The 22898-nt window shown below is 40.5% G+C and overlaps 1 protein-coding gene across 1 annotated transcript; it reads right to left on the reverse strand.

Moving 5' to 3' along the window:
- Positions 1–29: 29 nt before the first annotated feature.
- On the reverse strand, positions 30–21604 carry REC114 (REC114 meiotic recombination protein). The gene is made up of 6 exons (XM_075763949.1): positions 21455–21604; positions 20871–20960; positions 7613–7696; positions 3587–3781; positions 1681–1749; positions 30–227 (listed from the first exon to the last, which is right to left on the reverse strand). The coding sequence occupies exons 1-6, from the start codon at positions 21602–21604 to the stop codon at positions 66–68; spliced, it is 750 nt and encodes a 249-aa protein (XP_075620064.1). The 3' UTR covers positions 30–65.
- Positions 21605–22898: the final 1294 nt, after the last annotated feature.

Here is a 22898-nt window from a genome sequence, read left to right on the forward strand (position 1 = left end):
CTTTCTTCAAATATTTAATCACACTTAAAACTCGCGTATCCCGTGTGCTGGGTACCTGGTATTTCTCAACCTTCCGCGAGTTTTTTCAATTCCTTCTCCACATCTTCCACAAAAGCTGGGAAATTCTGATCCATGAGACACAAGCGAATGAAGGGCCCCAGCTCTTGCGCACGCCACGCTGAATGCCGGTACACAAGGGGGAGCTCAGACTTCTTTTTCAGCACAGACTGCGAAAGTAAAAACAAAGGTGTCGCGCTGACCTTGTACATCAAAAGTAACAGCATGCAAAGTTTTCCTTTGGTGTTTGACAAAGATCTATCTGCCTTGTTGTTAACGCTGAGTGAAGGTATTCCACCAGATACGAGCTCTGCAATTCCTTCTGCTACCTAGCTTCAATCCCAATATAGCTTTTATGCAACTTTGAATTCCTTTGCAATTATTTGACTCAGAAGTGCCGGTTTCCTGGGTAACGTGGCTTCCTTGTGAATATCCACTCTGTGGGAGAGACAAGGATAACCAAGCGCACAGTTCTAAGCTCTTAATTTAGCCAGATGTCTTTTAGCAATAAATTATGGGGCTTTTTAAGAGTTAAAACACCCTTTTCATGCCCATTTGAGTTCCCTCCCGTGCGTGCTGAAGTCAATAAAGTTTACAGCATTGTGATGGATGCTTTTCGGGTACTTTGCGTAGGGGAAAAAGAAAAAAATAAATCCCTGAAGTGCTGCTTTCATGATGAGGTAGGTATGATGCGCAGAGGTGATCCAGGTGGATGGTGTTTGACTTGGGGGGGGGACACACCTCAACCGTTAATATTTTTGCTAATCTTATCGTTGGTTCACATTGGAGTATTTTAGAAGGGAAGTTGTTCTTTTATAATGTTGGTGTTAATTCACGTTCCCTCGTGTTGCCTCTTAAAGCAGAGAAGGGTCACGAAAAATACAGTTGCTAAAGGCAACCTGCTTTGTTGGATCACTCTTGTCGATGCTTTGTGCAAGGACAGTAACAGAGGTATTTTAAAGGCTTTTTAGGTTTGAGAGAGGACGGATTTGTAATGGGGAGCACAGGAATTGTCCCTCGTACCACTGATGTAAAGGAACATTGACCTGATCATCCGATCCAAAATGGCAAAAGGGTAAGAAGCAACTGCACAAAACCAGAGGTTGGGGAGAGTTTTCTCCTCAACCATCTGATGCTGCACTGCCCCAAATTCACACAGTAAACAAGGAATGGGTAGCTTCCAGCTATTTTTAGAGATGGCTTTTACTCTGGATGTCTGGGTGAAGCTGTCAATTGAATTATGGGCTCTTTTGCTGTGGGTCAAGGATGATTGATGTTTTCAGACTTAAGCTCTGACCGCAGAGGTTGTTTCTGCGGAGTCAGAGAGTGACAAAACCATTTGATTTGGATGCCACCTTTAGGTATTTGTTCAGCGTGTGGTTTGTTCTCATGCAAACGGGGTAATTACACCATGAAATACCTGGTTTTGCAGTTTACTCCCTAGCTCCAGATCATTACACAAGATCCTTTGGTTCTGTTGGAATAGATGGCAGCATCCTGATGTTGAGCAAAAACATTTACCAGATGTTTACAGCACGCGAGGCAGCTCGCTCACTCCCTGTGCCCGAGAGATTCAGTTACAGGATCTAAATATTAGATTTCTTTTTTTTTTTTTTTTGTTACCTGCACTAGCTGTGTTACAGATCTTCTTTCCCCAAAGCTTGTGCAGGAATCTGGTAGAGGCTCATCTGGCTAGAAAATATCAAATGCAAATAAGGGCTTGTTACCAAGCAGAGTGTGGGAATGTGCAAGAAGGGAAGCGGTTCCATTTTTAGAGGGAACGGGAAGAGAATGTGCTCAGCTACCTTATGCAGTAAAAAAGCATCTTTTTATGGAACCTGAATGCACATCTGCTCAAGTCTTTAAAAATGGAAGACGTGAAATAATGGGCCTGTAGTTAAACTGTCATGTCTAAACTAAGATAACTTTTAAACTACCTACTGGAAGTAACTTTAAAAAATGCTGTGTAGGAATGCTCACCAGGAGCATGCTTTTTTCCTTCCCGTGAGTCACATCATAGAAGCGATGGTTTAAGTTGTCAGTTCTATTTTCTGAGCAAGGTTTTCAGTCTGAACTTCAATACCACTGGTAGGACTGTTGGTGTTCAACAGCGTTCTGCCACGAAATACTGCCTTTACCTTTCTTTCTGTACTTTAGCCTATCAGGAAATGAACAAAGCCTGAATTGCAGGTAATCTGCTTAAAGAACAAACAATAAATCTTGAATATCAGCTGTTGAAGGTCTCCCATATGCCTTCCTGGAAATGGTGTGGGTCAAATTAGCAATTTCCGCCCCCCGCATTTTCCCTACCAAATGTAATTCCAGTGTCCAGTAGAGTAGGACATTCCTAGATGACACTGTGCAAATGATGTAGCTGAAAGCTTTGATTATTTTATTTTTCAGGGCTCAGTCTTGGTCCCGATACCTTTATCGTGTACCCAAGAGCTATCCTGGCTAGGTTAGATTTTTATAGAGCTGGTAAATGTGAGCCTCTGGCTACTGAAGAGAGCATATATTGCAGAATTTGTAACCCTCAGAAGCACTATCTGCATTTGTCTTTTCCATTTACCTTAGGTCTTTGTCTTGCAGAGGGAAAACATTCTGTTCCTACCCTGAAATTGCTTTGAAATGTGTCAGGTTAAGCTCAAGTTGATACAATTGCATATTTACCATGTTTAACACTGCAAAACAGGAGTGGATAAACACAAAAAGGAGAACACAATTCATGGCTACTTAAATGGCTCTGATCATTTTTCTTACCCTGTATAATTTATTTGAAGGTCTGCCAGGTGGTTCCCAGCAGGCTCTGCTGAAAGCCACACTGATGAAATTGCAGACATGGGGTTGGGGTTTTTTTTTTTTTTTTTTTTGTAACTATTCAGCTCTCATCTTCTGTTCCCTGTTCTTGTTTATTAACCTCAGCAGAAAGCATCTAAGTCTTCCACCAAACCCTACCTGCAGCTGATTGGGAAATAACACTTGGTGTTTGCTGCTGTTTCTTGTACCAGTAACCTCCTATCTTTGCCTGAGCTGCGTATAAATTGTTCTCTTTGTTTCCAGGCTCCATAGCTAAGGAAAAGCTCAAACCCCAGAGCAGAGCCTTTTTCCCCCACCTAGAAATCTCATTCCATACGCTCGCTAATATTCTTCCTATGATCCCGTGAAACACGGAGATTAATTTTATTGGTGACCGCTTCGATGCCAAAACAAGGGCATCTGATTGCTCTGAGATGGTTCTAGCTCCTCAAGCTTATTGTAACTATGTTGAAGTGTGGTTTAACTTCTTTTCAGGCACACTAAGAGGAAGATGATAGCCAGCTTCAGGAGCTGACTCCCTGAATAACTAGCCGTGTTCACTAACTAGGTGTAGTTCCTGCACGTGAACTCAATTTTGGGTTTCCCAAATCGTATTTTATATTGATGGTCTCATAGTTGCAAGGAACTTCCTTCAGAAGTAAAATTTGTCATTTTAAGATCTAACACTTAAAGATTCTTCTAGTTTTCTGTCTACGTGCTCTCGCTTACTTACTGTATGTAGTACCGATGCATTTTGTTCAGTGTCCTTTGCTTGATTTTCCCTGTCAGCCAGCTGACTGAGACTTTGTTCGTCGGTGACTTGAACCGGTACGTACTCTGCGAGCTTCTGAACGCAACTGCTGCAGTGTTCTTGCATCTGTTCTTTTGAATCTCCACCAAACTGCACACGAAACATGCGGCATTCATTCTGCTCAAAGACCAAACAGAAGTTAAATTAACTGTGAATTCCCCTCAAACTATTTTGATTTAATTAAATTCCTATTTGTTAAAGTTACAAAGAAGGCGATTATATTTTTGAATCACTGCACCAACTTAAAGAAACATGTTTTTCCTGCTCTATCTTCATTTTTCCCAGCAGCTAAACCACAAGAGTACACTTCCCAGTTTGAAAATCAGTTTAAAAACCCAAGAAAATGGTTAAGTGAACAGGGCCACTTGTCAACTAATTAATGACACTGAAATAAGCAGAATTCACTAAAATAAAAAATGTGAATTCTGTGTTCTGTTTAGGATTTATGTGACTGTCTGCATCAAACCCAGCCTTCCCTACCCTCCCTGGTGTGCCTGTGCGTAGTGAAACACACATAGTTAGTTTGGCGCTGCAACTGAACGCTGCTGTTCCTCAAATAGATGCTACCACAGTTGAGCAGGAGTGCTAGAAGCTGAAATGCAGTACTTGAAATAGTGAAATAATACTAAAAATAATAATAAAAAAACCCCCTGTATAGGTCTAACCCCCAATAGAGGTTGTCAGGCTGTACCATAATAGATATTTTTTGAAGTACATGAAATCCAGGAAACTGCAGTGAAAATGGAAGACCGAAGAGCCTGGCACATACAACTGCTGTAAGTCTGATACATATCGAATGCTCTTGTTCAGGGAGTGAATTAATGGGACTTTCAGCTCGATCTGGAAATTTAAAACACAGCTAAAGCAGCAAGTTTTCCTCAGACTGACCTAGGTTATTTGAGTCTTTGTCTTTCCAAGATTTCAACATCAAAACCATTTTTTTAATGACTAGACATGCTGCTAGACTGCTGATTACATGAGTATAAGGGCATCTTTCATGTTAAAGATTTTTGTCTCAAAGATGAGCCAGCTCTTCATGACAGCCTGTATGTTTACATGCATGTTATTTTAAGATGCTTGTATTGCATAAAATGATTTCTTTTTTTAGGACACTAAGCATAAAAGCTTGTCTCAGTGTCTTTTAAAGGGAAAAAATGTCAAAATAATTCAAACTGTAGCGCTCATTTTACCAGTGCCCAGTTACATTCCCTCTAATTAACTAAGATGTCAGTTTACCTGGGTCAGCTTCACATAACCAAGAACTGATTTGTGGATATGCCAGACAGGTAAGTTCTCATTACAATGACAGAAAGGTCATCTTAATTGCATCTTAATTTGAATTCCCTTTGGAGACTTTCAAAAACACTTGTTTTAGTTACCCTTACACTCTAAATCAATTTTCACTCTGGGCTGTTTGTATTGCCCTCTGCTTTTTCACAGGGACTGTTGAATACTGAAGATTGTAGATTATAAACAACAACAGGCTTTAAGTTAAACATTTTTCTTTTATGGCAAGAGAGAGAAGGCTCAAATTCAGCTCAGATGATGTCAAGTTTTAGCATAACCTGAGTACTGGGCAGGAACACCTCAACTATTGAAGAGCTGAAGTATTTAAGAACCTTGAGGTCACTTGGACCGTCAGATTTGCACCTCTTCCCACGCTGGGAGGTGAGCTCCGTGAAAACAGCATGAAGGAAAACAATATTAAGAACGTTTTTGTCTTGCTACCGTTTACAGATTGCTTCATATAGAAAAGTTTATAGAGGCACATCAAAAACTAATGTGAGGTAAGTGATTGCAGGAGATGGAGCTGTGTAAAGGGCAGTCGCAGCCACGCGCGTGCATCTGACAGGTACAGCTTCAGAATTAGTCGCTCGTGTGCTTCACTGAATAAAATTTCCACTAGTACAGCTGAGTTTCAGTAGCGATCTGTGACAGGTATATTCTCTATGTGTCTTTTTCCTTTAAGTATATTAACACTAAGCTGCTCAGAATACAGTTTAGAAACTCATTCTGCTAGCTAAGAGGCCACAATGCCCTATTAAAATAATATTCCTTAAGAAATGAGTAAGTGTTGCTATAAATGCAATATTAATGACTTATAAAAAACCGAGGAGTACAAGATAAATCAGAAATGGTAGTGTAATGTTTAGTTGCCCAAGCTCCTTAGTTGCTCTGTGCACTCAGATACAGGAACTGGCTTTTGCAAACCTAGCTTGCTTTCCTCTGCTTAACTTAGCTCTTACTTAGGGTTGAGATGTAACCCCATACACGGTCCTGAATTTTTCTTTTTAATATTTTTGAAGATTAGCACGGAAGTTATATATGCTGACAGCATTTAAGGAATCGCTTCAGCTACGATTTAGGATATAAAGTAGAGAAACTGTATGATAGGACCACTGCAGCACCACTAAATCCAGTTTAAGTCATGTGAATTTACGCTAAATAAACATTTAGATGCACCAAATTCATTTAAGACTATGTTGATATTCCTCTTTTTCTGAACTGTCCCTTAGAGCTTCGTTCCAGCCTCAGAGCCATTGTGATGTTGATTTTGCTTCTTGTCAGATGCAGCAGAATCCCCTAAAATTTTATTAACTGTAAAGGAAACTGATGATCTACTTATTCATCAGAACTAATTACTGCAACAAGTCGATAGTCTTCTTCAGCGATACTCCACGTTTTATAAGAATCTGACAAAAATCAGAGAGCAAAGGTGGTTTGGTTTCAGGCAAGCATAGCCCATGAATTTAAAACAGTTGAAGATATTTATGCAGTTCCTAGTGCCACCATTAGACTGGGCTTATTCTCAAACAAGAGTCCTTATATTTAAACAATGTTTATTATGTCTCACATCTGCTTTTATCTTGCAATTAGCAAGGCATTCTCCCCTCTGCAAATTGTATTGTTTGGTTTGTAACATCTTAGAAAAGAAATGTTTATGCGTCTTTCATAAAAGAAATCAGATAAAAGATGAAAATACAACCAAACAGGAATTTTCCCACTTACTCTGGATATCGCTATTATCTGCAGTTACAATAACCCAGTCTGTACCAGAGTTCCTGTCAGGGGAGAATGCCAGAACATCTCGGGATACCTGAGATGTTTTTACGCCTGAACAGTTCTGTGAACGGGGCAAAGAGTTAAAACTGGTCTCTAGCAGCTACTGAACAAGGGGCTCATCAGGGAATTCTCTTGTCAAGTAGAGATAGTTAAACTAGAGGCAGCTGTTTCTGCTGAAACAACAAAGCCTAGAAACCTTGGGGGGAGAAGGGAGAGCTCTTCTCATTTTGAAACAGGCTTTGTTTCTGAAAAACCTCGTGAGTGCTCAGTGTAGATGAGTAAGAAACTTCTCAGAGTTCATCCAGGAACCAAGAAAACTGAGATTTATACATAAGCTGGTAATGATCAAGTGCTGCTTAATAATTTAAAAGCTAACCAACCACTTTTCATGAGAGCTGAGGGGAAAGCCAGAAACCTAGGTCCCTCTCATTGCCTTGAATACCAAATGCCTGAATCACCAGCCCGCCACTACTGTGCCAGGTGACGGGGGCCACAAAATGGCTAAATAATTGTTCGTGTAGATACTTTGTTTGCCAAAGTGGAGTATGACTCATAGGTAGCCTGCTTCTGTACATCTGAGAGAATCACTTCATCTTTTCAATTGTTAGCCATGGCAGATAGAATCTAAAATAACTATCAGTCTAGCTGTTGTAGAAGCTAACTGTCAGAAAGCAGTCTGAAAGATGTGAATATTAGCAGTCACAAAAGACATTCAGATGATTCATTCCATTCTTGTTTAATATCTAGAGTAAAGAAAAAAATAATAGTCTTTTCATTTATACAATTTACAGAATCTCAGAACTGCTGGTTTAATTTATCCAATATGAAGAAGCCTTATACAGAACTGCGTTAGCTATTGGAAATATTAAAAGCAACTCAACTTACCTTTGCCTGTGCACGAAGCAGCAGGCAGTCTGCTCTTCTTACTATATTTAACCACTTGTGGGAATCAATCAAGGAAAAGCCTTCCTGAAATAAAGCAGAACACAAACTACTTGCACACCAAACATGCAACGCTCAGAAGTACACGTTTATGCGATCTAATTTAATCCCTAATGAAGATTAGTCATCTGCATACGTGCAACTTTTATATCTGTCAAATAATTGCCAATATGCAATTTTTACCACCCTAGGAATTAAATCTGAATCTGTAGCTCCAGCAACAACGCTATGTCCAGGTACGTTCTAATTTCCGTATGTATTTTACATTTATATTTGTGCATGTTAGGGAAGTCTCTGTGAAATGTATAATAAAACAGCTGCAAAGGAGCTTTAAATTCTTCCGCATCCTCTGAACTTGCCCGAGAGGGCAGCAGAGGGCAGGCAAACCTGAAGAATGGGACAGCCGTTGGTTTATCTAAGGCCCAGAGAGGCATTTTCTCCAGATGGAATGCAGGTAAACAAGCAGCAGCTTTGATAACTTGATAAAGATGTTTTTATACTCCAGTTGCATTAACTGTCGGTCTCTTCAAACAAGACGGATTGCTCAGCATTCTGTAAAAATACCCTCAGGAAGCTGAAAACATGATATAAAAATTGCAGGGCAATGGACTGTGGCTCCCAAGGTACTCCACAGGCTGCCACATAGTCATTAGTTAGCAAAGTTCAGGAGAAAAAACAAACAAACAAATACGAGGGCAGGGAGGAAATTACCTACTTGTTTTATCTGAACTCATAATGCTTTCAAAGACCATGAATTTTCACACAGGCTGCTTTTCAGAGGTGTCCTAAGGGTCAAGAACCGCAAGTCGTGTCCATCCTGGACCGCCAGCAGTGTATTTTTGCCAGAGTTACTATCCATCTTACGCAGATCCAGGCTGGGAAACCATCTGCTGTTCTATTTTGGTACAAGAAATCACCTCAGTAAGACACTGCTCTGTTCAACGTGCTGGCACTGGCTTTATAGTCTCATGCAGCAATTGCGTGTAGATTTTTAAACTGAACTTTTATGAGAAGACTGTCTAGAAAGCATTGAAGAGTTGAACCAAAGGCAAGCCGGATCACAGACCTGCAGCTGATAGGATAGACTCTGGAATGGTAAGACAACATGCAAGTATCATTCCCAAAAGATTTGGGGTCAGAGGGAAAAAAGAGTTTCCCTCTGCACTGTAAAAATGGGTGCTGACAGCAGATAAGACGGGCCAGTCATTTGCAGCATGTTTCTTTGCACTGAGCGCTCTCAAAATGTCTCAAGGTAGGACTTGCTAAGGTGTGAAATGCTTCAAGGTCAAAAGAAGAGGAAGACCTCATGTTGTGACTGATGGGAAGTAGCAAGCTCTCCTCTACTCTTACAGGAATTAGTAATCTGGAATCTAAGAGGGACAAACTGCAAATGATAGACCTCACAACGGAAAAGAGCGCCGGGGTTCTCCACCCATGATGCAATTAGGCTGGTGGAGCAGGAGGTTGTGTCCAGCATGCTGAGGGCACCCTCCTCCCACATACAGCCAGAATCCTCTCTGAGGTCCAACAGTAGGAAGCGTCTGAAGGTCAGTTTGTCATGTAGTCTGAATTTATGCCTGACACAGAAAAGGAAGCCCGTGAAATACCCTTACTCCTCTGCACACGTGGCATTTTATCATGCCTGCCTTTGGGGCGTGCAGTTTTAGCCTCTCTTGGTAGACCTGCACAACAAGAGCTTGGTATATGGACGTTAAAGGTGAAGGGCAGAAGATACTAAGCAGAAAGCCTGAGGAATGAGATAAGTAGGCTGAGAAAAGAGTACGGCACTAGTAGAACACTTCTAGAATAATCGGTAGCACTTCACATGTCATATTTTCAATTGCACCGTAGAATACATTACTTTGAAATTTGGCTAAAGACGTTCATGGCTGGGCAGAGTTTAACCCCAAAATATTGTATAATGCTGCAAATGGAAAAGCATCAGCAAGTTAAGCTAGTGACTGCACACAGCAGAGACTTACGTCAAAAGTCAAGAATTTCAGTCATGCCAACATCATGGAAATAGAGCACAGCATCTGCGACGGCAAAAAAACCCCATACGTAGTGCAGAAGAGTTTGAGTGGGGCAGGGGCTAGGCTTTCAAGTCAGAACAGAGATATGTAGAACTGGAATATATAAAGCAGAAAAAATTATTTTGAACTGTCCCTTCCAGAAAGGGTATATTCTTGATGTTTATACAAATAATCTGAAAGTAAATGTTCTCACTGGTTGGAATGCAGTATATTTTTGTGAAATAAACACAAACTAACATAAGGTGAATTTCATCTCAGCACAAGGACTGACTTCTCTCGTTTAAAGCTGTAAATGTTGAACATCTTCTTTCGGCTAACTTGTATTGAGGGGAATTATCCACACCTTCTCAAAATGCACGGGCCAGGTCAGAACAGCTCACTCTGGATAAGCAGCCAGGCTCAGACCTGGACAACCAGCCAGCCTAGGAAATGGGAAATGATTTTGTGTTGGAGTATGATGGCTGCTCGTGCTTACACGCTTAGTGCTTCCTAGGGAATTCCATAGGGAATTTCTCCACTGCCACTTGGTCTTCCTGCGATTCCACTACCAAGCCCCAAACTGCTGTTAGTGAAGTAATTCTAATATCCCACTCTAGGCGACTTTAACTTGTGGCCGCTTGTGCTTACCCTGTTCATTTCAAATGGTTCCTGGGTTTGATCCACACCAACTGTGTTTATTTAAATATAGCTGTTCCCCTATTAAGTCTATTTATTTTAATAGTGTTTTTCCTTTCACTGTAAGATGTAGGTAAAACAAATGTTGTCTCCTTAAAATAATAACTGTTTTCAAAGAAATCATAAATGGCAGCCAATGTTTAACTTCCCCACCGTTTTATTGGTATTTCCCAGGTTGTCATCCTTTTATATGTTCTGTTTCTGAGGTAGAGAATGCTGGAAAACCCCAGCATTTGGAATTTTTATTTATGTACTCCTAATTATTCCACTCCAAGCCCAAAATTTAATTAACTGAAACTTACATTACTTCAACTTTAAGTGGAGAACAAAGCAGAAAGTCTTTCCTTTCCTCTTGCACCTTCGGTTGTATATTGTATATTGCCAAGCAAAAACAAATAACTAAGAATAGCGAAAGCAAATAGAAAAACTCAAGGCAGTACCTGAGCAATACAACAGACCTGATTTGGCACAAGCAAGCTACCTGAAAAAAGGAGAAGGGAATGTTTTAGACAAACTCAGGTCTGCAGAACTACCCAGACTTAACTCCATCGTTAATTTTTTACATCAGTAATTGTCATTACAGTCAGGATCCTCTAGATTTTCCTCAGTTCCAAGCAGCAAATAAGCCTGATTTTGCACCACGTCAAGAAAGTCTATTTTGTTCCTCAGGGCTTTTCCACGTTACCTCAGTCAGCACAGACTGTATTTGAGGCTGCCTGAATGAAGACAAAAAAAGATTCTTCTTAATGATAATTCTCTCTTTTTGCCAACAATGAACTAGTTATGAATCTGCATACAAAGTTAGGTAAATTAATTCAGAGCAACAAGAAGGAAGACCACAATAAATCTGTCCCTTGGTTCCACCGCTCGAAGTCGAGAGGATCTCTGCCAACATCTAGGCACTTGGCATAGGGGAGATCCAGGAAACTGCACGGCAATGTGTTGAGGTTATAGTCCATTTGTGCCTCTCGAGAGATAATGAATTGACTCTAAATTTGCTCTGGATATATATGCACTGTCAAAGAAAAAAGTAGGAGTCTCTCCAGACTGCCACCACGCTGACAGAAATACAGAGAACTAAGCAGCTGTGGTCACTGTTCTCCTTGAGCAGGCAGCATCTGTAGCTGCTTTACAGTCAGAGTTGGGGAGCGCTGAGCAGTATTGGGTGTGAGCAGAGACAGATGGCAGTATAAGATTAATCGGGAATATAGACAAAAAGGCAACCTAGAACTGGGCAGGAACATAAGACCTCAAATGTTTACAATTTGAAGAGATAAACAGCAGTGCTTTTCTAAGTTTGATCATTAATATTCAATCATGCACATACTGTGTCATTCACCAGGATCAGACTTGTAAGAACACTGCATTAAAGCAAAACAGTTTCATATATCTCTGACAAAAATCTAAGTCTCTCAGAGGGAGGACCCTGAGAGGAATTAAGCTGAAAGAGAAAACAAAGCAAGACATGTCCCAAGTATTTTGGAAGCAGGCAAGATGTGACCACACCTTACACGAGGCAGAGAAGCCAATAACGCTGGTTTAGCCTTACACCCATCTAGTCTGTCATTAATTGGGAAATACTTTTGTTCTGATTTTACATTTCGGCATTCAAAAAGCTGCTGGATAACAAGGCCTGTGATCTATGTTGGGAGGTATTGCATGTTATTTATGAATACTTTTATTATTGTATCATCTAGAAACCCTAGGGAGCTAAGCAACTTATGAACACAGGAACAGATTGTCCATTTTACGTTAGATTGCAAGGCCTTTAGGCAACCCCATCTTAACTAAAAATTAATATATATTTAAGAAATGTTATGTGTGTAACAGTTCAGCTATGCTGGCATACATCATTTAGCTTGTATTTACTCATTCATGAGACAGATGTTTTCAAATGAAACTGAACTACGTGTGTAAACAATAGCTTAGGAAGAAAAACATTCTTTTTGCTACAAACATTATATAATCTGTCTTTAAATTACAACCAATGTTTAAAAAGACCAACAAACCCCCAGAATACCACACACAAAGACACACATTCTCCAGTTTTGGCTGCCACTGATAGTAGGTTCCTGAAATGCAAATAAAACAGTTTGTTCTCAGAGTTCACAGTTCAGAATGAATGTATGCATTGTATAATGTAATGGATTAAGGAGTCAGCTGGGTATCTCAGACTGGGAATGTGCATTTGCAAGAAATGATGAGTTCAGCATGAGATCAAAGGAATTTTATTGCATTAATTAATATCCCAGTGCATAGCTGCCTGAGTGGTCCTGTCTGATAACCGAAGCAAGATGGCAGAAGAGTAAAGCTAAAGGCCTCAGTCAACATCTCTCTCGCCCCATTCCGATTCAGGCTGGGCAGCACCGCGGTACGCAACTCCCCCAGAAAACAGAGCAATCTGCTACTTGCAAAGGCCATGCTCAGTTTCCAGGGAGGCCCTGTGACAGTTCCTTAATCCAATCATGTCCCAAGGTAAGCTACCAAGATCCAACTGGGGAGCAAAACTGGCACAGTACCCCTCACGGTGCTTTTGCAGGGCAAAAGAAGAGATTTGGGGAAAGCACTCATTTGGGGAAGGGTAAGATGCTCTGCTGCTCTGAGCACCCCACCTGCAAACTCATGTGCCGCTGCACAAACCCAGTAGGGATGGCTTCAACAACCTGCCGTTTTCCCCAGATGGAGAGAGGCGCTGCCCAGTTACTGCATCGTCCTACCCACAACTCCACACCACGGGTCTGCTCGCCACACCGAGGATGTAAGGTACACTGAGAAATCTTTTCAGAAATAATATTCGCTATCTAGATTTTAATTGTGATTTGTTAATCTACAATACCAACGTTTTTTGACCTCTAGGTACTATTATTACTTAACATTTATGCTGAGGAACATCTCGTTTATTCCTAGAAGCGACTAATTGGGAAACAAAGGAACGGTAATGTTATTTCCGGGTAATACATCTGGCAAAAGTTGGCAACGGAATAGAAATACTGTAGTTGAGAAGACTGTTATTAAGCATTATCCCAAGAGACAGTAAAAATAAGGATGTGAGAACAGACAGCCTGAAAAAACTTGTAAATTATGTTCAAGTATTATACTGAACACTAAAGTGGAGGTAAAACTGAGATGCTTCCAGATAACTTAAGAAAAACTGGAAAACCTGTTATTTACAACTAAGTGTTTGCTTGAAATTTGACATAGAGATTATAAATTAAATGCATGCATATATCTGAAAAATACTGATTTTTAACTCATTGCCTTCCCAAAAGAGAATCTGAGTTGCCATTTTACACTTTTTAAACTAGAAAACTGCTTATTCTATAAAAAATTAAAAAATCTTCCTTTCCTTAATGACTGCAGAATAAAAATCTAATTCCAGCTTAAAGATAAAAGTCGTAAAAAGTAAACCGTGACCATAATTCCAATCAAATCTTCATTATTACCTTGTAACACACCTAGAACTAGAAATTTTCATTACTTGTATCTTTCTTCAAGATCTAAATAAGGCGAAATGCATTAGTTTTTATTCCGGCAGTATGAGCTGTCTTGAAAACTGAGTCAAGAGTAGGAGTGTCAGCGTGACAAAAAAAAATAATCCCCAAACATGACAACTTGTAGAGTGGGGGAAGCAGAAAGTTGTTCCTGCAAAATTTCCGAACTACATGTCACTATCCAAATGTGTCACGTATAGCGTCGTTGGGAAGATAAAAGCACAACCGAAACCATGTACTATATGTAACTTACATCTCAGTGTAAGCATTAGCAGTCTCAAGCAGATCTGCAGAATATAGAATAGGAAGTGGAAAGATGTGAAAGGCCAAAAAACCCCACCAAACCTCAAGGCAGACAGACAGTAAACTAACTGGAATACGGAACAAAAGGATGTTAAGCTCTGCATTATCCTTTTGCACGCAATTTTATTTTATTTCTTTTACCCCCAATCTCTCAGAAGCCGAATCTGAAATTTTGCTTTTAAGCTTGTTTGATTGTGGAAAAGAACACATCAGGGTTGAACTCATTAAACAGAGTGCTCTGTCCTTACAGAGGCAGGAAAGCTAAATGAAGTAGCAAACACAGGACGCACGCAGCCACCCTTGAGACGACCGTGCCCAGGGGACTTGGCAACCGATGAATGTCTTTTGCCAAAGTGCAGGTGCTGCCAGGTGTCAGCTTTCTAGAAAGAGTTCCCCCAGATGGGTACAATAGCCAAGATAAGCCCCTAACTCAGGACAAACCTTGATATTTCATAGTGAGAACGTGAATTTATTTATTTTTTCCTAAATTACACTTTAGAACAGTGACACTAGACCCAGGGACTTACAGAGGTGAACTGGATGCTCACAAGTTTAGCTGGCTAAAGCTCTTCAAAGCATCCTATTAATAAGCAAAGCAATTTCTTCTTTAATTCCTGATACAAATTATATATTCCCCTAGATCAATACCATATGTTAAACTCTAACTTTAGGGTAAACACATTTTATTAATAAATGTCACTACTCTTTACAAACTATTCTAATAGCTGGGTTTAGAAGAATTGAGGCAAGAGAGAAGTAAAGATCAGAACCCCTTAAAACTCTTTACTGCTGCCAATCACCAACACTTAATCGTTATAGAACAGGAACGTATCATTATATCAAACATAAACGGGGAAGCTAATGCAGAAAGATATTAAGCTTGTCCAAAACAATCATGTCAACAGCACATGTTGAAATAAGCAAACTAAAATTTTTGGAACTACGATTGTTGTACTGTGTAAGTCAATAAAATTAAGATTCCTTCTCCTCTTTGAAACAGCAATCATAAGACCTTTAATTAAAAAAACAAAAAACAAAAAAAGAACCTTCCTCTAGCTTTGCAACATACTACCACTAAGCAGCATTAGCAACCTGCTCACTTCCCTAGGTTTCTGTCAAATGTCCTCATTTATTGCACAGGGACCTTCATCTACCCAAGGCACTGTTGTGAATATCATCTCAAAAATTTGGTGCATAAGTTTCAGGCACTGCAAAGAGAGCATCAAGAACATCAGAACGTCTGCTGAATGCTTGCCTAATTAATGAGTTAGAATCTACTGTATCCTAAGCACTGTTAGCTTATTAGAAGTCATGAGGGGACCAGGAGGGCACTAAGGACATTAGTCTACACTTTGAAAGATCGGGTCACAAATCAATTACTCTGGATTAATTTTATCCTATTAAATACGTCCTCTTCACAGTTTCAATTTGTGTAATTTGTAGGATATTAAGAATTCTAGCACTGGGCTTAATTGCACTGAATAAACCACCAAAATATAATTTTCATGATGTGCTGATTTGAAAGAGGGAAAAGAAATAAGAGTTATGGTAGACAGAACATGATGTATCTTGAGAGTATGGCCAGAGATTGACAGATAGTCCTTTTAAAATTCCATTATCTACAGTATGCAGGAATGAGATTTTTCCCCTGTAAAATACGCAGTCTGTTAGGCAACACTGCAGCAAAATCAGTGTTATGTAATTTAATTCCAAATGAGGAACTTTGTTTAAAAAAAAAAAACCACCAAAGAAAAAAACCCAAAAACCCAAAACACCCTTTGATTTGCATTAAGGATTTTTATGTTCCACGCTCTGAAGTTCTATTTACTCTCCTCTTCATTCGATTTGGCTGATCACAAGAAGTAGATTGTATTTTAAAAGGCAAGCAGTTGTTTCCTTGTTAAAATAGTTTCAAGTACGTCTCTGGCAGAGTCATTAAAGAAAGTTTAAAGTGATCTTGAATGCATACCCATTCCCCAAAAGTTTAGCCATTAAAAGAAATAATTTGTTTTCTTTGAGCAACTGACAGAAACACTCAACGCATCCGCAATTATTTGTTAATAGTAGCATGGAAGTACTTTAATGATGGGTTCTGGAGCGTTCACGGATACTGTAATCAACTGTGTTTCAAACGTATGGCACCGTACCACATAGCAGAGTAGGCAGCACAAGGTATTTACTAATCTACCTGGTTTAGAAGTGCTGAGACTCACTGCGTACATTGTAGCATTCTTTTTGGCAAGAAAATAGTATTTCAACTGCCATTAGTGAAAAGATTGCTAGAAGGGAATTCATTAAATATTCTACTGTTTTATTGCTCACGAAAATAATTCTGTAGTCTACCATATGTATTAAAAAAAAATCAGTTGTTAGGATATGTGAATATTTTATTGCTATTTTATAAATATTGTTCGTAGAAAAGGATCATATAAGAATCATAGTCTCACTTGCCTCTAAATCACTAGATTTCTTTAAGAAAAAGAAAAGGTTTCTTAACACTCCTGCTTTAAGAAAATAAAAAGGACTAAGAGAATACATAAATACATCTATTTTAGAGAAAATGTTTCGAGCCAGGAACACTCGACTATTCTTCCTAGAATGGATCTTGTTAATCCAACCATCAATGAAAGAAAGATTTCCATTTCTACACAACTCTTTCACCTCAGTTTTACGCAAATGGAGTTGTAATGAAAGTTGTTTGTAGATGAAAGGTAGACACCAGAGGATTCACTAAGTAAAGAAGTCACACACACAAGCTACGTCCTCTTGTTTTCACACTGGCAGGAGAGTACGTTGGCCAAATGAGATTAGTTTAGCGGAAAACTAACTGTGAAGCTGATCGGCACCGAGTTCAGGCAAGCATTAGTTTAGTTAACACCACTGTTTACTGCAGAAGAATGAACAAAGAAAAGTTCTCTGTGAAATACAAACCAGCCAAAGTCTGGAAGTTTACACTTTTCAGTATGTGACTTGGATTTATTTTTTTTTTTCTGGACTTTTTTAAAAAAGCATACACCCACAGTATTATCAGCATAATGCGGAGCTTGCTGGCAGCTAAAAAGGTTCATTTTGGCTTTTGTAAAATGTACACACCACTGACGAACAGATGCACTCTGACTTTTGTCTTCCGAAAGAAAACAGAAGGTACAAACCAAGACAGCTTACATCTATCAATGCACTGATTTTACTACATTTGTTGCCAATTTTAAACCAGAAGAGATATCTTCTTACCATACTACAGTACTACTCGTTTTAAAAGCATCCAATTAGTAATTAATTTTCTTTGGAACAGATGCTGGATGAAAAATTTCTTTTTTAAAAAAACTATTACTTAGGATGATCATGTTAATTCTTGGGGCGGGGCAAGGATTCCTGTTCTATTGTTACTGCTGCTGTCAAAAAAAAAAGCTAGGGACATTCACCACTGAATGAATTCTGGAATGTAGTTAGCAGTTCAGTTCATTCTTGGATTACTGTTAGAGGGGAAAAATTCCCTTTATTATCCATCCACAGAAATTGTACAAAAATACAATATAGTTATTCAAGTTGAGAAGGAAATTGTGTCCCTGTGACACAGATCTTGTGCCTCAGTGTGCTCCTGTACGGAGGTACACGGTACAAAGCTATCATAATTGTTATCCAGTTCCCTCAAAACCAGGAGCTTGTAGAACATCAAAAGGTCTGAAAAGTAGGGATTAGAAGATAGATCAAAAGACTAGACATCAACAACTTAAGGGTGCAGTTACTACATAGCAAGAAACAGTTCTGTAGGTACATCAGAGGGAATTTCAATGCGAGTAAGGCAGCACGTAGGTGTTGGAGAACACCTTGGCAATAAAAAGGAAATTCTCGGTAGCCCAGGTCAGCAAGCAGAAATGAACATACACAGTAAAACCACAAGCTGAATCATTCCAATAATTGCAGAGTTCTATCAAACTTGATACGTTCCCTCTGGAGCAGAAACTTTCACATTATCCTCTGTGACAAAATGTCCGTTATAATGGACCCCCAGTGAGAGGATTTGGTCTGTGACAGATTCAAAAGAACTATATGTACTTAGTCGTGCAAAGCCTGTTTAAATATTGTGACAGGTTTCTGACAACTCCTGAGAGCTGGAGACTAGAGGGAGATAGAACCAGTGAGATTAACCATTTCTACAGCCTGATTATTTCTACAGCAATAACACAGACTGCACAGTATTACAACTTCTTTTTAATATGGCATCTCAATAAGGAGTTTGCAAAATTTCACCAGTGGCCTGCGCAGTTCTGGCTGGCATTGAGTCTACCGCATTGTAAGCTGCTCCTGCTGTCCAGATCCCATTGTCAACAGCGTCACAGTGGTGTAAACTGTCCTTGGACAATGATACTGAGTTTCTAGTGTCCCTGCTAATTGAAGAAAACCATTCAAAGATCCAGTAATGGTCATATGTACTTTGATATCGATGCTGTTATCAGCTACTGGTCAACAGCATCACTGCCTGTGCTGCCTTTTTCAGCACAATCCCTGTGCATCACCTTTCTGTTTGACGATACTAGCTGCTATTCCACAGACTTTTCTTCAAAGCCTGAAAAGATACCTGTAGATTGGGATTGTCCAGGGAAGAAGAATTTTATCGCCGAGTATCGGTCTTGCATAGTGTTTGGAAAAGGGATGCATTTCTGGGAGGATGTGTGTCTGAGGAACAAGCCTAAGGAGTAAAGCTAAGCTAGGCATGCTGGAGCAAATCCCTTGTAAACAGGAAACCTAACGTAGTTCTGAAGATGCTCGACCGTGTTCGGAATGACCAGATTGGGTATTTGCAAAGTTTTTGAGCAAGTCAAGTATGTTTAAGAGGAACAGTGAGAGGACTGCAACTGCTCCAATCTCCAAGAGATATCAATAGGCATAGGGCGTGTCGTACCGACGTATTTCACACTAGGTTAGTTCTGTCTGCCCAGAATATACCTGCAGCATGATCCCAATTACATGCACTCAAAAAAGTGCACCCAAAGGAATTGACAATTGGGTTTTAAAATGCATATGACATCAGTTTTGTATACTTTTTCTCTAAACTTAGTAAAAAGGTGTTGGTGTTGGCCTTAAGGTTGGTATAGAAGCATTGCTAAAATAAATGTTGTTTTTCTTTAAAAAAATGAAACGACTTGTTTTTTCTTTTGAACTCTCAGTATTAGATATCGGTCACATTTACTAAGCATGTCTGTTCCAGCTCTATTCTGCACTATTCTTAGGCTGTGATCGTTACTGCAATATCTTAGTGTCTCTTCGAAGCTGAAACGAACCTGATGGATGTCAGAAATTCCTCATCTGGCATTTCAAGCAAGGCAGCTGCCTGAAAGCTTCACTAGCCACTAAACCCAAGAGCTGCAAGAAAGTGCTTTTCTCAGCCAAGTCTTTATAAAGCTTTTCTTATACTTCCCGCACTCATCGCTTACCACAGCACGCTTTTATCTGCCCGCTGTTACTTGCCAGATTCAGTCTTTGCCAGACGCAGTCTTTAAAGGGCTACAGCGTTTGTCTGTGCCTTTTTTGCTCTTCAGTTAGTTATTAAAATTTACTTTCAGTTAGCCTTTACATGGTTATTTCAAGGACATTCTATAAAGTAATATCAGCCTACTAGTTACTAAACACTTACAGCCGTCTCATCGGGATACTGAAAACAGGACCAGCCCCAGGAGAGGTGCATTCTGCACTCATTCATTCCAAACAGAATTTGGCAAGAGACAGCAGCAAGTTTCATTTCAGTTGCATTTCTTTTACCTATCTGGACCTTCAATTATTCCATCCCTTTTTTTCTTATTCAACGCAACTGCTGAAATACTTTCCAGTTTTACCTTGTCCAAGAACATCTAACTTCTCCTCGCTAAATATGTGAGCCAAATATCATGTCTCGTATGAGGGATATCCAGACTGACAGCTGACAGCTCTCTGTTAGCTCATTCATTATCTATTCAATACCCTTAACACACTCCTAGGCCAAAAAAATTCAAGGGTATCCTTGGTTCTCCCCCTATACTTACAGAAATACCTTGTAAGTTTAAGACCTTTTAAGAGGCACAGCAAAAACTAATTTACAAGTTTATACATATTTAATGCTACAATATACTCTCTTATACATTCTGTTAACCTCTTTGGTGTCATTGTGAAATCTCTAGTTTAGCAGCTGGTCATGCTTAAGTATAGGCTACAGGAAAATCAGTTGACGCAACTCTGAAGTTGTTGTTTTGTCTCCATGAATATAATATGTATGTTAGATCACATTACCCAACATAGAAATAACCCCACCGTACCCTTTGATAAGCCAAAATCCTAACAGGTCATTGGTAAGAAACTATGTGGATCATACAGCAAATTTTATAGGGTCTAATAGTTATAGTTTTATCTATTTCTTAAGTGTATTTTCTCTTTTTTCTTAGGCAGAAGAATCATGAAAAAAACCAAACATGTATCTCGCAACACCAGCAGCACTTAGTATTACATCTTAATCGAGATTTTTGGAGCCACAGAAGAAACACTGTTCCTCAGTATGAAATAATGCATTTAGTATTATTCTGGTAAACGTAGAGAGAAAGCAGCACATGAGAATTACCATGAGCAGTTTCCTTTCAGTGGGAGAGAATGTGAAGCTGCGAAGGGAAACAAAGTTAATACTGATGCTAACCTGAACAGAGAAATGTTCTTTATACATGAGAAACTTACCAGTACTGTTCGCCCTTGGGAAATAAAGAAATGGCCAGATACAACAATGGTAAGGATTAGATGGCCTGATTCTTCATTTGATTCAAAAACCTTTAAAAAAGATAGACAAAATAAAAATCTAGCCCTGTAAGCACAGAATGTACATTTTCCATTTCTAGTGCAAATTAGGAGGTTTCAGAGGTCGGTGCTAGAAATCAGGTGTGTAATTTACCTCTGAGTAATGGAACTTGCCTTCCACTCCCACAGACAGGAGGCACATTTAGGAATATTTTACTAATTATAACTCCATATACAGATTTAACTACTTTAAACAACCACCTGGACTGTTCCAACTTGACCTATAGTTTTTAATACCACAGGTTACTGCTGGAGGAAGGAATAAAAAAAAAGGGGGGGGCACTAACTATCGTATCATCGATGTGTTTAATAATGCACGAAGCAAAATCTCTCCCGATTCCTGCACGAGGTGCAAGAAACACGCAAAAGCCTCACTTATTACTGCTTGTTACACAGCGGCCTCCTAGACCCCACTGGAGCCAGTTACAGCAAAACCAAGCAGCCAGCCCCCCGGCACCGCCTGTCACCTTCCACGAGGAGGCGTTTTGCCCTTCATCTTCACCCTCCTGCGGGGGTAGGAAGCGGCCGTAGCGCTTTAGGGGCCACGTTGTGGCACTACCGAGGAGGGAGGAGGCCTGGCCCGGCTCGGAGGTGCAACCCCCGCCCGCCACCGCCATCGCTGCCCTGAGGGGGCCCCGGTGGGCAGCAGGAGCAGCATCACGGCGGCGGCTGGCAAACGGGAATTGAGCGGGAAGCAGGAGCCAATAGGAGGGTAGAGAGGGCGCGTGGGGGGAATTGTTCACCAATCAGCGGGCGGCAGAGAAACGAGAGCCAATGAGGTAGCGAGTTCGGGCTCGCGGTGGTCTTTTTCTACACCGGTCGCGCGAGCCGCGGTGCTGTCGCTTCGCTCTCCTCAGGGGTACGGTCCCCGTCTCGTCCCCGTCTCGTCCCCGTCTCGTCCCCGTCTCGTCCCCGTCTCGTCCCCGTCTCCTTTCGACGGTGCCGCTTCTCCGAGGGGAGCGCGGCTACTGCCTCCCCCTTCTTGCCACAGCCTCCGGGTGTACCGATGTGGCGGGATCGCCCGGCGGTGCTGAGGGAGAGAGAAGCCCCCGGGACACGCGCGGCGGCCATTTTGTTGGGGGCTGAGGGAGCGCCATCAGGGCCGCGCAGCGCGGAGGAGGTGGCGGTGTAGCCGCCTGCAGTCCAATTACTGCTCGGTGAAATGCCTGTGGAAGCGGGCCAAGATACCAGTATGCATCCTTCCTCAGGTGAAATACATTCAAGTCCCTGTAGAAAAGTTGTCCTAAACTCTATAAATTGCCTTTTTGGTTTCTTGGTGCAAGGTGGTGGGCTCGCTTCCCAGAACATCAACGGCCCTTTTGTGGTACCTCAAGTGGGAGCTGTGTTAAATGTCAAAAAGCAGCTCTCTTTTCAGTGTGTGTTGCCTGTTATTAGCTAGCCCAGGTTTGTACAGCTGGATTGATAAAATTGCACTCTTCGCCCTTCCCATTTTGCTTCCTCTCTTCTAATAGGTTGCACCTAGAATTATGTAATACTATACTTTCTCTAGAAAAAGGGGGATGCTGAAATGACTCATAATAAAAGACTGCACTTAAGTATTCCATTTATAGTACATACCTTGGCCCATTAACAGTAAAAACCTGTGCATTAGCCAGTCAAGGTCATTGAGGGGGCATGGAAGAGGCAGTTAGCATTCAGGAAGGTGTGCCTGAGAGTCTATTTACCTGAACGGACTTGGGGATCCCAGTCACCACCAGTTGCTGTTAAACCATCTACATGCTTGAGGGTGCTATGTCAGTAGTTTTAATCCCAGTTCTGAGCATTGCCTGCTGCCAGCAGCACATAGTTGATCAAGATGAAGCTTGGCTAAATAGTCACACTTCTTAAATTAAGCAGAACAAAAAAATTTATGCCATTTTTTTGTTTGTTTTTGTTACCTTTATGGTTTGC

This window comes from Balearica regulorum, chromosome 12 (assembly GCF_011004875.1).
Source record: "Balearica regulorum gibbericeps isolate bBalReg1 chromosome 12, bBalReg1.pri, whole genome shotgun sequence".
Lineage (NCBI taxonomy): Eukaryota > Metazoa > Chordata > Aves > Gruiformes > Gruidae > Balearica > Balearica regulorum.

Coding starts and splice junctions, on each gene's coding strand:
- REC114 (XM_075763949.1), bottom strand. CDS start 21,604: ATGGCGGTGGCGGGCGGGGGTTGCACCTCCGAGCCGGGCCAGGCCTCC. Junction 20,961..21,454: donor AAAACGCCTCCTCGTGGAAG/GTGACAGGCGGT, acceptor TCTTTTTTAAAG/GTTTTTGAATCAAATGAAGA. Junction 3,782..7,612: donor TGCTTCGTGCACAGGCAAAG/GTAAGTTGAGTT, acceptor GTCTTTGAGCAG/AATGAATGCCGCATGTTTCG.